The following is a 14,650-nucleotide window of genomic DNA, read 5'->3' as shown; positions in this document are numbered from 1 at the left end:
ATCAATAATCACATGAAAAAGTCTTCTAAGTCTCTCCTAATTAGAGAAATGCAGGGGGCAGCTGGGTGGCCCAATGGATTGAGAGCCAGGCCTAGAGATAGGAGGTCCTGGGTTCAAATGTGGCCTCAGACACTTCCTAGCTATGTGACCCTGGACTAGTCACTTGACCCCCATTGCCTAGCCCTTACCACTCTTCTGCCTTAGAACCAATACACAGTATTGATTTTAACATGGAAGGTAAGGGTTTAAAAAAAATACAAATCAAAACAACTCTGTGGAACCATCTCACACTTAGCAGATTAGCCAATATGGCAGCAAAGGAAAGTGATAAATGTTGGAGGGGGTGTGGCAAAATTGGGACACTAATAAACACTGCTGGTGGAGTTGTAAATGGATCCAACCATTCTGGAGGACAATTTGGAATTCTGCCTAAAGGGTTTTTTAAAGACTGGCTGCCCTTTGATCCAGTCATACCACTGAAGAGTTTGTACTCCAAAGAGATAATTTTTAAAAATGGTTGAACAAAAATATTTCTAGCTTCACTTTTTGTGTTGTCAAAATATTGGAAAATGAGAGGATGTACCTCCTTTGGGGAATGGCTGAACACATTGTGGTATGTGGTGGTGATGGAATACTATTGTGCTATAAGGAATGATGAACTGCTTGATTTCTATATGAACTGGAAGAACCTCCATGAACTGATGCAGAGTGAGAGGAGCAGAACCAGGAGAACACTGTACACAGAGACTGATACATTGTAGCACAATCAAATGTAACTGACTTTGCTACCAACAGCAACATAATGAGCTGGCACAATCCCAAGGGATTTAGGAGAAAGAACTGTGGGAGCAGAAACTCAGAAGAAAACTGAGGCTTCCCAAACCCCCAAGAAGCCACAAGGTAGGAAGATAGAAAAAGGATAGAAGATTTGTATACCGCGAAGGGCATGAGGGATCCAAGTTCTAGATATGAGATGGCAGAAATGAATCAGAAACCAGGCCTTATTAATTATAATGGAGCCACAGCAGAACCCCAATCAGTCTGGACCTCTTTCCGAAAGGCTAATCCCGTCCAGTGATCCAAATTTAATACCACACAGGTCAGAGACATGATAGAGAAAAGAAAGTGCCTGGCTGAAGGCCAGGTCCCAGGTGAGAGAGATAGAGAGGAAAGGAATTAAAGATGGAGCTTGGCCAGAGGCCAAGCTCCAGCAAGGCCAGGCATCAGTGAGAGCTGAGATGCAAGAGGGTGGAGATTGCTGTGGCTCTGTTTTTAATGTCTTTGATATGCAAATATACACGATACATAGGGATGATTATCATTGGTTAACGACAAGGCATAGGTGTGGTTTCTCTTAGCCAGGTGAACACAAAGAAACCTGGGGGAAGCTGGGGTCAAGGGTCAGAGGCTTTCCTAGCCATGCGCAAGACTGAGCATGCTCTCTTCTAGGCCACTGTGTACATACTAACTGTTTCCCTTGCCCATAGCTAGGGGTGGACTGCTACAAAAACATGATTGATCGCTTGTTTATCTGGGTATAGGATTTGGGATTTGGGTTTTAAAAGAATATTAACAAAAATGAATACTATGGAAATAGGAACTGAGTGATAATCCATGTATGTATAACCCAGGGGAATCGCTCATAAGGTCCAGGAGGAGAGAGAGAGAAAATCAATCGTGGAACCATGAAAAAATATTCTAAAAAATGAAGTTTAAAAAAATGCCCTCTGGGGAACAAAGGTCAGGAAGGAGAATTGATTGGCTTAATGGAGATGGGCCAGGAGGGTTCCAGCCAGGGCTGGATGGAGAAAACTCCTCTGGTTTCTCTGCTGCTAATTCTATCCAGGCGGAGATCACTGCGTGCTGGAAGGTTTATTGTTCAATATGAGGCTAGGCTCAGTCTGGGAGTCCCTGAAGACACACTCCCAAGGGACAAAGGTAAATATGGGAGTTCTGTAAACCAAGGGCATCCCAGCCTTCATGTACCCAGCTGGCCACAGCTTCTCCTGCTCCTGCAGACAGCAGCACAGTCCTGGGCACCCTCACTTCCAAGTCTTGTCTGCTGTTCCCACCCTCCTGACAGTAGCCCGTGTGGTATGGATCATCCATCTCAGTGGTGAAGCCCCCTTTGCAACGACCTGAATCACCATCTATTTTCCTAGAGTGAGGACACTCCCTCAGTGGTGTGCTCTGGGTGTGCCAGGACAATCAGGGGAGCCAGCTTCACCCCAAATGATCCTCAGTGCCAGGACTTTCCCTCTGGCCATGGCTCCCATTGGTTCTGTCCAGATCAGGTTGATGGCACAATGCAAAGAGCGCCCAGCCTGGAGTCAAGAAGACTCATCTTCCTGAGTTCAAATCTGGCCTCAGAAACTGACTGTGTGACCTTGGGCAAATCACTTCAACTTGTTAGCCTTGGTTTCCTCATCTGTAAAATGAGCCAGAGAAGGAAATGTTGGACCACTCCAGTATCTCTGCAAGAAAACCCAAAATGGGTTGGTGAAGAGTCAGACATGTCTGAAAGAACTGAACATCCTTCTATCTAGAGCTTGTTTCTGCTCTCAGACACTGCCTAGCTGTATGACCCTGGCCAAGTCACTTAAGGGCCACTGCCCATCCCTTCCTGCTCTTCTGCCTTAGAACCAGTGCACAGATAGATTCTAAGATGGAAGGTAAAGGTTTAAAGCAAAGCAAAGGATCTTTGCATTCCTGTTCATTAAGGGGGGGGGGGGGGAGAAGGCCTGGATGCTGTCAGGGTTCTGCTTCCTCTTTAGCCAATCTGGGCAGTTTGTGTTTTTCAACGCTCTCTTCTTGGTCTGTTTCACCCTGATCATCCCATTTATCAGCACCTAATTGGGCAAAATCTGAACGGGTTCATTGTTTTAAACTGGAGGGGGGGCCTAGGTGACTCAGCAAATAGAGAGCCCAGCCTGGCCTAAATTTCGGCCAAATCTGGCCTCAGACACTTCCCAGCTGTGTGACCCTGGGCGAGTCACTTGACCCCCACTGCCTGGCCCATATGGCTCCTCTGCCTTGAGACCAGTACACAGTATTGACTCCAAGACGGAAGGTTAGAGTTTGCCCCAAAGTGCAGGAGCTAATGGAGAGAAACGAGGAGAAGCAAGAGATGTGCCACTACAGAACGAATATTAGAAAACTGACAGGGGAGCGGCCACCTCCGGAGAAAGAATGGAGAAAGGGAATCGGGGAGGCGCCGGGATTCGCGATCGGTTTTCTCAGAGCGGTGGAGAAATACTCCCCAGCCTGGCCCTCCAGGGAGGGGGGGCGGGGCGCTGAGTGACGGGCGGAGGGGGAGGGGCGGGTCTGCTCCTCGCCCCTCCCCTCCCCGGCGGGGCGGGGCCCTGAGCTGGCCACTGCCTGGGCGGAGAAGGAGGCGGCGCCCCGCATACGGCCGCTGGGGAGGGGGCGGAGGGCTCGTCTGACTGTCCCGGGCTCTGGCCGAGACCGAGGGGCACCATGCAGCCCGGGCCCGCAGTGCTGGTGGCCAGCAGGTAAGCCGGGGTCGGGGCAGCTGGGGGGGCCGCCGATCGCGCGGGGGCCTGGAAGTCTCCCCGCCGGGGCCGCGAGTCCCTCTAGGCCGGATCCCGCGCCCTCCCGGAGTCCCAAAGAGCACCCCCACCCTTTCCCGGTCGGCCGGTGGGCCCTGCTTTCTCGGCTGCCTCAGTGTCCTCACCTGTAAAATGGAGGCCTGCCTGCCTCTTGCATTCTTGGCCGCCCAGGCTGCGCTGGCTCTCGGAGGCTGCTGGGAGTCTCCGCTCCCTAGGGGGAATTCCTGCGCGCCGTGGGGGTGGGGGGCCTTTGGGACTTCTCTTTGCTTCCTTTGCCCTCTGCCCTGGGCGGAGGGGGGGTGGAGAAGCAGCCCACAACAGCCCTATCTTACCGGGAAGGAGACTGAGGCCCAGGGTTACACCTCGAGGCTGGGGAAGGGCCTCAAAGGGAAGCCAGGACTGCCGGCTCCGGGAAGGGGCCGAGCCTTGGCCCGGGTGGGCACATGGTCCCGGGGCCTTCCGCCCTGACCCAGCCGCTGGGGAGGCTGGGGTGGCCCTAGCTGAGCTGGGCAGAGGAGAGGGGCTGCCCCTGAACACCGGGAGGAAATCTGCAGCCCGTCCCAGCAGCAAGTGCCTACTGTGTGCCGGGCTGCTCCCTGGGCCAATAGGGGAGACTGAAGGCGAACAACTACAGAGCCCCAGAGTCAGCAGGGCGAGCAGTGGAGGAGGTGGGGCCCAGGAGGAGCCCAGAGAAGCCAGGAGGCAGCCAGTCAGGAGGTGAAGGAAGAGCCAGGGGACCAGCAACACTGAACCCCCGAGTCCAGACACAGAGAAGAAGGCAAGATAGGAAGGGGGCTGCCTGGTGGCTCAGCGGGTGGGGAACCAGGCCCAGAAACAGGAGGTCCTGGGTTCCAACCTGACCTCAGACACTTCCTAGCTGTGTGACCCTGGACGAGTCACTTCACTGCCCTTGCCACTCTTCTGCCTTGGTCCCAGTGCCCAGGACTAAGTGGGAAGGGGGGGGGGGGTAAAAAAAGCCCCACAGGGCATTCTGTTTGGTCCTGGAGAGAGCAGGCTGCCGCTGGGGCTTATAAAGGGGCATTTAGGAAGGTGACCCCCAGCAGGGTGGGAGATGGCTAGGACTGGGAGGGAAGGTGGTGGACAGAGCCTCCTGCAGGTGTGGAAGAGGCAGGGAGGGCAGCCTGCACCCGGGTACGTGTGCTGTCTGGAGAGAGAAGGGGTGTGTGGGAAATGCTGTGAAGGAAGACACAGAACCATGACCCGGGTAAAGCCATGGCCCAGGGGCCTGAGGAGAAGCGGTCAGAGAGGGAGGAGGGGTGCCTGGGTTGGGGGAGGCTGTCCTGAAGACCAGAGACAGTGACCCACAGCCCCTCCTGGCTGCACAGAGACCAGGAACGAGGAGGCCTTAGGAAAGGCCAGGGGCCTCACAACTAAGATCACTGGGCTCTTTGGGGAGAGCCCTGTCAGCCAAGTGATGACATCTGAAGCCAGACTGGCAGGGGGTGCTCAGGAAGAGAGTGAGGGACAGTGGAGACGCCAGGTGTAGACTGCCCTTTGGGGGAGGCGAGCCACAACGGGCAGAAGGGATGGTGGGGATGCAAGTGGCAGGTGAGAGGCTGGGATGCAGGAGGGGCCAGTCTGTTGGAGGGGGTCACCTGTGCCAGCAAAGGGGTTGGCACTGACACCTCCTCATGTGTGACAGGGCAAAGGCAAGTGCAGAGGCTCCCTGAGCAGAGGAGAGAGAAGGAAGCCATGCAAACCATTGGCCAGAGGAGCTTACTTCCCCAATGGCCAGAGTACCAGGCTTAGAGTGAGAAAGATCCAAGTTCCAATGTGGGCTCAGATACTTCCTGCCTGTGTGACCCTGGACAAGTCGCTTCACCTCAGTTTCCTTATCTAGCTATAGCAATGGCACCTCCCTTCCTGGATTGTTGTAAGCATCCGATGAGATTGTATTTTTTATTATTTATTTTGCCAGCTGACATGAGACTTTATTTACTCCCTGCCTTCGGTCATGGGACAAACAGACATGTAGCAAGAGTGTGCGCCATTCAGGTTTCTGCTTCTTGGTTCTGGGGGCTGACAGCCACAAATTACTCTTCCAGGAGGAAATGTGTCTGGGGGGGTGCGATGTTCTCTCGGTTCTCTCCGGTTCCCTCATGGAGTTCTTGCCACATTTCATCCAGTTCGCCCGCGCAGCCTTTCTCTCGGCACAGTAGTATTCTCTCACGACTGTAGATCCCAATCCAGGTAGCCCATCACCAATCAATGGACATTCCCAGTCCTTTGCCACCAGAGAGAGCTGCTCGGGGTCCCTTGGCCATGTAGGTCCTGACTCTGATTTCCCTGGACCTTGGAGCCAGCTATGGCCACTCTGCCAAGGGGAGGGCCTGGGGGGTGGGGCCCAGGCGCTGAGGGGGCTCCTCCATCTTCCTCTGCCTTCCTTCATCCATGTGTATCCAAGAGGAGGCAACAAGCCGAGACCGAGACGTGACTGGGCTTGATCTCTGGGATACGGGGCAAAGGGGCACGATGGCGAGTCAGATGGGTTGGCGAGGCCAGCACAGGGGTGATAAGTCGGAGGTCCTGATGAGGGTGAAGGTTGGGATCTAGGACTGCCAGACAGAGGGAGCCTGGAAGGACCACAGACTGACCAAACAGGAACTTTGGCGCTCCCCAATGTGGCCGGGAAGACTTGGGGTGAAAACATGGTCAAAGGGGAAAGGCGGGAGCTGAAGAACTGAGACGCCTGGGGGTCAGAGGCAGTCGGTATGGATATTGAAGCCCCCCAGTATGCAGGTAGCATCCGGGGGAGCAAAGGACTGGGAGTGGGGACCAGAACATCCTGGAGCAATCCCAGGAGTGTCTCAGACCACGGGTGTCAAACTCACACCCACAAAGCAGCCTAGAAGACCCCTGAGTCCAGATGAAATGATAACTCTTGGGGGTGGGGAGGGGGCACATGCATCTGGGTGGCCCAGCGGCTAGAGCGCCAGGCCTAGAGATGAGAGGTCCTGGGTTCTAATCCGGCCTCAGATACTTCCTAGCTGGGAGGCCTTGGACAAGTCACTTCACCCCTATTGCCTAGCCCTTGCCACTCTCCTGCTATAGAACAGTATCGATTCTAAGATGGAAGGTTGGAGTTCAAAGAAATACCCATCTGGGAAATGTTTCTGAATCTTCATAGGAATGTGACACGCAGGGATGGCGCTGTTTTGTTGCTTCCTGATGTGCCCCCCCCCCCGGGGTCCTTTTTAGTTGAGTTTGAGGCCCCCAGCCTGGCTGACTTTGTTTGGGTGGCCCTGGTGGGGAGGGGGGTGAGTAAGAGGTCCGCCAGTGCTGGGGAAGGCTGCCAGAGGGCCTGTGCCATCACAGGGGACCCCGGGGCAGAGGGGTCCGTGGGAAGCGCATTTCAGGGAAGATGGGGGAGAGCTAAGCCAGGTGCCCGAAGGGGGGATGGAGAGTGCCGTCGTGCGACATCTCTGGCGTCAGCCCCTTCACTGCATGCCCATGGCCGCCCCGTAGTCTGGATGCTCCTCGCTTCTCCCCTCGATGGTCTCCCTTGTGGAGCTCCGTGTCTCCGGCCATAACCCCGAAGCGCACCCTCCTGTGGCGCGTTCAGAGGGAGTCATTCCAGTTATGGCGACCGTGGTGGTGTGCACGTGGGACGGTCCCGTGAGGTGTCTCGGAGGCAGGAGAGACCTCAGGACCCAGGCGTCCGGGGCTCAGCGCTCGTCTGGCGGCCGAGTGGGACCGAGCCAGGAAGACGAGGAGAGCCTGGCGCAGAGGCTCTGCAGGCGGCGCCCGACTCCGGGCGGGGCACGGGCAGGGCTTCGTTGACGGAAGAGCTCCCCGCCGGCTCTCTGACCTCCCCTTTTCCTCCCCGCAGGCACGTCCAGAACGCGCACACGGGCCTCGACCTCTCCGTCCCCACGTACCAGGAGGTCCGGGGGAGGATGATGTCCGGCCACGTCGAGTACCAGATCATGGCGGTGACGCGGCTGCCCGCCTTCAAGTCGGCCAAGCACAGAGCGGAGGACGTCGTCCAGTTCATGGTGGGCTCGTGTGTCCTCTCGCCGCGGGTCGGGGGCGCCCCGGGGAGATGGGCTCCCCTTGGCGGGCTGGAGGGGAGGAGTCGTGCCAGGCTGCCCACAGATGGCACCAGGACCTCGCGTTCCGCGTGGCTCAGACGCCTGCGCCTTCCCCACCTCCAGAACCCGCCCGGGGGGCACCCAGGGCCAGCGTGCCGGCAGGACGGCCACTCCCCAAGGCTGGCCTCTCCCTCCCTGAGAGAGCCGAACGCCCGTTTGACAGAAGAGGCTCCCCGGCATTCGAGGCTGACGGGTCTGTGAAGGTAGCAGGGCAGGCAGGCTGGCCCGCTTGACATCGAGGGAAACGCAGGGAGGCTCGCAGGATGGACGGGTCTCTGGGCGTCGTCCGGCGCCACCTTGCAGAGGGAGGAGTCGAGGTCCAGAGGGGGGTCCGGAGCAGAGCCCGGGTTCCTTCCTGTGCCCCGCACTGCCCCCCGACGGGCTCCACGGGAAGGAACCGGAGCGGAAGCCTCTGGAGCCCGGACAAGAGCCGAGCCTCCAGACTCCCAGGCTCGAGTTCTTGGCCCGACGTTTGGGGCGTCTGCGGGCCCGAGAGGGGCTCTCCTCCTTTGGGGTTCTGGAGCTCCTCAGACCCCCCGGGAGACCCTCCCTTGGGCGGGAGCCGGCCGGCCGACTCCGTCTCTGGCACCAGGCGCTGGAGGGGACAGCTTTCCCCGGGCCTGGCTTAGTCGCTGGGCCAGCCCTGCCTCGGCCGGCCGGCCGGTTGTATCCAAAGTCAGGAGGCCGAGGAGGAGCTCGCCGGCCCCTGGGATGCCCTCCCTTCTCTCCCTAACAGCAGTCACAGCCACACGTAAAGGACACGTTAACATTCGCGGGGCAGTTTGCCAACACCCCTGGGGTGAGGAGAGGCAGGGGCGCTTATTAGCCCCATTTTACAGGTGAGGAAACTGAGGCAGACAGGTGGAGCGACTGGATCCGGCTCACCTAACGAGGAAGTGTCTGGAGCTGAATTCGAACCCAGGGCTGCCTGTCTCCAGGCCCAGCATTCTATCCACTGCCCACTCTGAGGAGTAGAAATTCCTCGTCTGGGTTCTGGGCACAAAGAGAGCAGCATTCAGGGCATGTGCTGGGCTGGCCTCTTGGTGTCTTGAGGTGCTACGGTTCAATTTGGCAGCTCCTCCCAGCATGAAGAGGCCCTCCTGCTGCTCCCCCGGCCCCAGAGGGCGAGCCTGGACTCTGCCCAAACTCGTGCTTGTTTGCTGGAAAGGAACGTTGCCTGGGAAGAGCGCGGAGCTGCCGCCCGTCAGGAAGGCCCCTCCCTGGCTAAGGAGAAGGTGCGGCGCCAGAGCAGCCTTGAGCCCCGCTCCCTCCAGCCACTGCCCCTGGGAGGGCCAGCTGAGCTACACTGGCCAAGCGCGAGGAAGCCGCAGGCCCTTTGGGGGAACCCGGAGCGATGCTTGACTGGCTTTATGAGGGTAGCTGGAAGATGAGGAGTCCAGCCCGGAATGCCTGGGGAGCGGATGCTTTACCGTGGACACAAAAGGGAAGGGTCGGCCCAAAGGCTGGGCTGCCTAGTGTGACGCTGGCCTGAGAGGGCCAAAACCCCTGCCTGGCCCTCCCCACCTAAAGTCCTTTGAGGTCTGCCCGTAGCCTGAGACTCTGAGGCTGGACGGTCCCTCCTGGAGACTCTCCCATGACCAGTCAACCCTCGCTCTTCCGTTCTCTCTGGGCCTCCAGTTTGGGGGCTCCTGGATCCCACCCGAGCAGGGGAGCCTCCCTGCTCTCTTCATCAGCCCAGTTCTAGGAGCTGCCCTGGAGCAGGGACGGGAGGCCCTTCGAGAAGAGTCAGGACAAAGGAATGAGGAAAAAGGCTGGAGACTGTCCCCAGCCCTGCAGATCCCAATGATACTCCTCTGCCCAGCGGGCCTGTCTGTCTGTCTGTCTGTGCTCCCATCCCCCAGCTCGCGTCCGCACACACCCAGAGGCCCTGAGACTCCCTGGACTCCTGGCTCCCTTTCCTGGCCCTGCGCCTGCCTTTTCTGCGCTTCTCTTTGAAATGTGAGGTTTCTCCCGTCAGCCCGTGTCGGTGTCCGTGTCTGTGTCCATGTCGGTGTTGGTGTTGTATTAGAGGGTTGTGCGGTGGTAAAGAGAGAGAGCGTAGAGACCTCCCCTCTCAAAGCAGGGTTCGGGGAGACAGCCGCTGTTTAGCTTGGCCAAGGGAGAGGAGGGGGGGTGAGTGGTTCCCCTCTTCAGCCTCCCCTCAGGCAGGGCTGCTCACCCCAAACTGCTCTTGACTTCCCTCTACGACTAAAGTCTTTCCTCAGAGAGTTACCCTCCCCCTCGAGCTGGGACAGTTTCCACTCACACTAGAGTCCGTTGGGGAAAGACGACAAACTATTCTAACGGATCAATTTGGGAATAACACAGGGAAACGGCTGCGGGAAGAGTTTTGTGAGGAAAGAGGGGCACGTGTCCCTATTCTGGCTACCTTTCTCCCTCCTCAAGTCGGGGAACCCGGCCTTGGCAGCCTCGGGCCCTGAGAGATTCAGGCTTGGATGGCCCTGGGCTTGGCCTGGGCACCGTCCGGACCCAGGACACCGGGAGCTGTCAGCTGATCTTGTCAGCTGCTTGGTGTCTTCTCCAACTGGCCACTTCGGTTGGGAATCGGTGGGGGGAAGGGTGTCCAGTGACCAGGAGAAAGAGTCTTTCCGTAGGTTGTCTCAGGATTGAGAGGGCTAACTGCTTCTCTCTGACCGACTCTCTTGCTCTGCCCAGATTCCAGAACATCTCCTCGAGCCCCTCCCCCACGGTGGCTGAGGCTCCAGCAATTTCCCAGACTGTAACTCCAGTTCTAGGGTTTGAAACCTCTATCACAGTGTCCGTGTCCGTGTCCCACTGGTCTCTTCAGACAAATCTCGGCTTCCACAGAGCTTCAGGCTTGCTTCTCCTCCTCCTCTGGCCCCTGGGAGGTGTGTTTCCCAGAAGCTGGGGGTGCGGGTCAGCCTGTCCTGTGCTACAGTCTGGGGGGGGTGGCACTTCCTTCCCCCCAGCCCAGGGACTGGTTCCACCCTGTTAGGAGCATTTGGAGGATGAATCCCCTTAAGAAATGATCACTGAGCACCTGCCATGTGCCCAGCATTGTGCTAAGCTCTGAAGGTCCGAAAGGAGAAAGAAACCTTCTAAGGGGGAGAGAGAAAGAGCCCCCCACAGGGGGAGGGGAGACGGGGAAGGGAGGGCGGGACCTGGTTCAGAAAGAAGTCTGGGGACAGCCACTGCTCCCGACCCTTCTTTCGAATGGACACTCCGCTGACCCATCAGGGGGCTGGGGGGGCTGGCAAGGTCCCAGCTCCAGGGTGGGCAGGCAGGGAGAGCTGCAGGATGTGCCCAGGGGGCCAAGGCCCCCCATCACCCCTCCACCACCCTGGCTTGCCTCTGGGGTCTTTGCCCAGCTCCTCACTCTGCTCTGGGGACACTCAGCTCGCCATGTTCTGCACTTGGCCGCAGCTGCCTCATCTACGAGCCTCCCTGCCTCCCTTCTCAGCCTCCATCTTAAAGGAAACAAAGCGCCTTTTCCCGAGCCCCGTTCCCAGCATGGCAGGAGCCCCTCGAGAGCAGGTCTAGGAGGCCAGAGAAGAGGCAAGCGCCCCCTCAGAGCCAGATCCTCCTAGCAAGGAGTGGCCACCAGGGCGCCTAGTGAGGTGGCCAATAAACGGTCATGGAGCCTCGAGAGGAATGGGCTGCCGCAGCGAGCTTCCCCTCCCCTCCCCTCTAGGGGGAGCTGAGATGAGCTGACCAAGGATGGTGCAGCTTCGCGGCCAGGCACAGGGGGGACTGGCTGGTCTCTGGATCCCCAGGGCTCCTCAGTTAGGGTTTCTTGGTTCCTTCTGGCACTCCCATTGGTGCCCACCAAAATCACTAGGAGCTGGGGAGGCCAGTGGATAGAGAGCTAGACCTGGACATGGGAGATCCTGGATTCCAATTGGGCCTCAGACCCTCGCTAGCCGTGTGACCTTGAGCAAGTCACTTACCCCCTTGCCCAGCCCTTGCCACTCCTCTGCCTGGGAACTAATCCTTAGGACTGACTCTAAGACAGAAGAGAAGCGGCTTGTGGCAAGCCCTGGGAGCCTCTCCGTCAGCCCCCGGCCTCTGGCCGAGCTCTTGAAGCCACAAGCTGTGGCTGCCCGTTGCTGGGCTCTGCTTTCTCCTGAGGCCCCCGTGTGTGTGTGTTGTTTCAGGTGTCCAAGAAGTACAGTGAGATCGAGGAGTTTTACCAGAAGCTGACGAGCCGCTATCCGCACGCTGCCCTTCCCCTGCTTCCCCGGAAAGTCTTGTTCGTCGGGGAGTCCGACATCCGGGAGCGCAGAGCCATGTTCAACGACATCATGCGGCAGATCGCCAAGGACGGGGAGCTGGCGGCCAGCCCCGAGCTGCTGGAATTCCTAGGTGAGGGACCGGCTTCTGGCTGCGCCCAGTTTGGTCTAGAGAGCGGGGAGGGATCCCGGCACAGGCAGTGTCGGGGCTCAGGTCACACTTGGGAGAGCCCTGAAAATCCGGAACGGAGAATGGCCCAGCCAGGAAGCGTGACAGCCTCGGGGCTCAGACCAGGCTAGCTGTGCCGTGGAGCAGCTCCTGGGAAAGGTCAGCCTCCGGGGTCTTCAGGGTCCATTCCAGCCCCTGAAAGATGACCCAGTCCCTGCCCTCAGGGAGTCTCCATCCACTCGGGCCAGAATCCTTCCTGGGTCTTCAAAATTCATGGAACCCGAGAATCAGAGCTAGCAGATTCCTTGGGGCCTTCAAGCCGTCCATTTTACAGAGGGAGAAACTGAGGAAGCCCAGAGAGGCAATAAATGGCAGAGCTCCGATTTGAAGCCAGGATCTGCCTCCAGCTGTGCCTGTAGGCTCCCTGCCCTCCCCAGGAGAAGGAGAAACGATGCAGTGACTCAGGAGCCAGAGGTTTGGCTTCTGAACACATTAAACAGCGCACGCCAATAAGCTAACGGATCGGGACCGAGTGCCTTCTTCAGTTCAGGCCTGGACCCCAAGCGCAGGGGGAGGCAGACATACAGAAGACAAGTGAATGAAAAGGAAGCGATGCGTCAGTCATCCGGCTTCTAACCGGGGATGAGGAGGGACTTTGCCCGTTGGGGGGAGCTCAGGGCTCCCGCCTGTAAAGTGGACTCTTGTGTCATCTCATCTTACCCGGCAGATGCCTTCGGGATGGGGGGGGGGCAGGGGGAGGAGCAGCATTTTCACTTCCTTTGCGACGACCACTCCAGATTTAGATGAAACATCTCTGCTCCCGTTTGGAGAAGGTCTTACTAACACCCACTCACAGCCTCAGTTTCCATACTAGATACATTCGGAGACCAGCCGCAGACCTATGGCTGTGCCTCTTGGAGCAAACACTAGTGTCGTTGCTTCTCCCATTTGCTCTTCTCTTTAATTAGAGAACTTTTCCACTAAGCCTTTGCCTTCTGGCGTTGGGATTCCTGCTCTAGACTAGAATCGGACCACAGCCACCCAGGACATTGCAAGATGCCTCAGCCTTGCGTCCTGTTAGAGTACGTCAGAGGTGTCGTCTCTGAATGAACCTGCCCCAACTATACAAGTTTCCTATGACAGTAAAAGGATGAACAGTGTCACGGCTCCTCTCCTCAGGGCACACACTGAGCGGAACAGGAAAAATCTCCTTCGATCTGTTTGATTCCGGCGCAACCAATCCTATAGTCACAAGGCTCAGGATTAATCAGGTGGGGAAATTCCCTGTTCAGAAAGGAAATAGCACAATGGGGAAACCAAGGCAAGAGGATCCTACCTTAGGCCCCCAATGTTTTCCCTTCAGCTTCCCTGTAACAATATAGAATAGCTAGATAGAGATGGATGGATGGATGGATGGATGGATGGATGGATGGATGGATGATAGATGAATGAATGGATGGAAGAATAGATGGATGATGGATGGAAGGATGGATGGATGATGGATGGATGATGGAAGGATAGATGATGGATGAATGGATGGATGGATGGATTGATGGATGATGGAAGGATGGATGGATGATGGAATGATGGATGGATGATGGAAGGATGGATGATGGATGAATGAATGAATGGATGGAAGAATAGATGGATGATGGATGGAAGGATGGATGGATGATGGAAGGATGGATGGATGATGGAAGGATAGATGATGGATGAATGGATGGATTGATGGATGATGGAAGGATGGATGGATGATGGAATGATGGATGGATGATGGAAGGATGGATGATGGATGAATGAATGGATGGATGGATGGAAGGATGATCGATGAATGGATGGATAGAAGGATGATCAATGGATGGATGGAAGGATAGATGATAGATGAATGAATGGATGAATGATAGATGGATGGATAGAAAGGGAGATGACAGAACTGCACATTTCATTCATAAATAGAAAAAGCATGTACTAAGGACTCACCGAGTGCTATGCTGGACATACAAAGAAAGGTCAGAACAGCCCCTGCCCTCAGGAGCTTACATTCAAATGTAAATAATGAGGTCCAGCCAAGAGGTTTGCAGGAAGGGTGGAAGGGGATCCCTTGGAGGAGAGAACTGGCAGCTCAGAGGGACCAGGAAGGCAGGGAAGCTCCAACAACTCTTGGGCAATTTATTCCCAGCAGTGGAATTTGGGGGTGATGGGGGGGATATAATGAGGGTGACTGGGACTGGGCACCTCCACATGACCCTCCAAGGATATTCTACAAGTTTGCCTCCTACCAGCAGTGACCAAGTGGACCTGTTTGTCCCAGCATTGCCAGCAAGGGGCTCTGCTGCTTTGAATGATTTCTGCCAGGCTGATGGGTGGGAAATTCAGCTGCCTCAGATTGTCTTTATTTAATCCAATTTTCTTTGCTTTTCCATGCCACATTTTCTTCTTCCCGACTCAAATCCAAACCTGTTACGATGTTGTAGTTTCAAGCAAACCAGAGCCCCCCGTCGGCCATGTTGTTTCCCTCTAAGTGCTTTCCTCTGCCATCCGAGCTGGTCAGTTCTCTCCGGGGTGCTAAGAAGGATATTTCCCCTGGAC

The 14,650-nt window shown here is 56.7% G+C and overlaps 1 protein-coding gene across 1 annotated transcript in view; it reads left to right on the top strand.

Moving 5' to 3' along the window:
* The first annotated feature begins 3,340 nt into the window (after nt 1–3,340).
* The window catches only part of HS1BP3 (HCLS1 binding protein 3), a 25,998-nt gene continuing 14,688 nt past the window's right edge, over nt 3,341–14,650 (top strand). The window contains exons 1-3 of the mRNA XM_007477937.3: nt 3,341–3,512; nt 7,420–7,585; nt 11,818–12,025. Of these exons, the coding sequence (XP_007477999.2) occupies nt 3,478–3,512; nt 7,420–7,585; nt 11,818–12,025 (409 nt within the window). The 5' untranslated portion in view covers nt 3,341–3,477. The remainder of the gene's footprint in view (nt 3,513–7,419; nt 7,586–11,817; nt 12,026–14,650) is intronic.

The sequence above is a fragment of the Monodelphis domestica genome, chromosome 1 (genome assembly GCF_027887165.1).
Source record: "Monodelphis domestica isolate mMonDom1 chromosome 1, mMonDom1.pri, whole genome shotgun sequence".
Taxonomy (NCBI): domain Eukaryota; kingdom Metazoa; phylum Chordata; class Mammalia; order Didelphimorphia; family Didelphidae; genus Monodelphis; species Monodelphis domestica.
The sequence above is the reverse complement of the archived record's forward strand: the minus strand, read 5'-3'. Positions and strand labels throughout refer to the sequence as shown.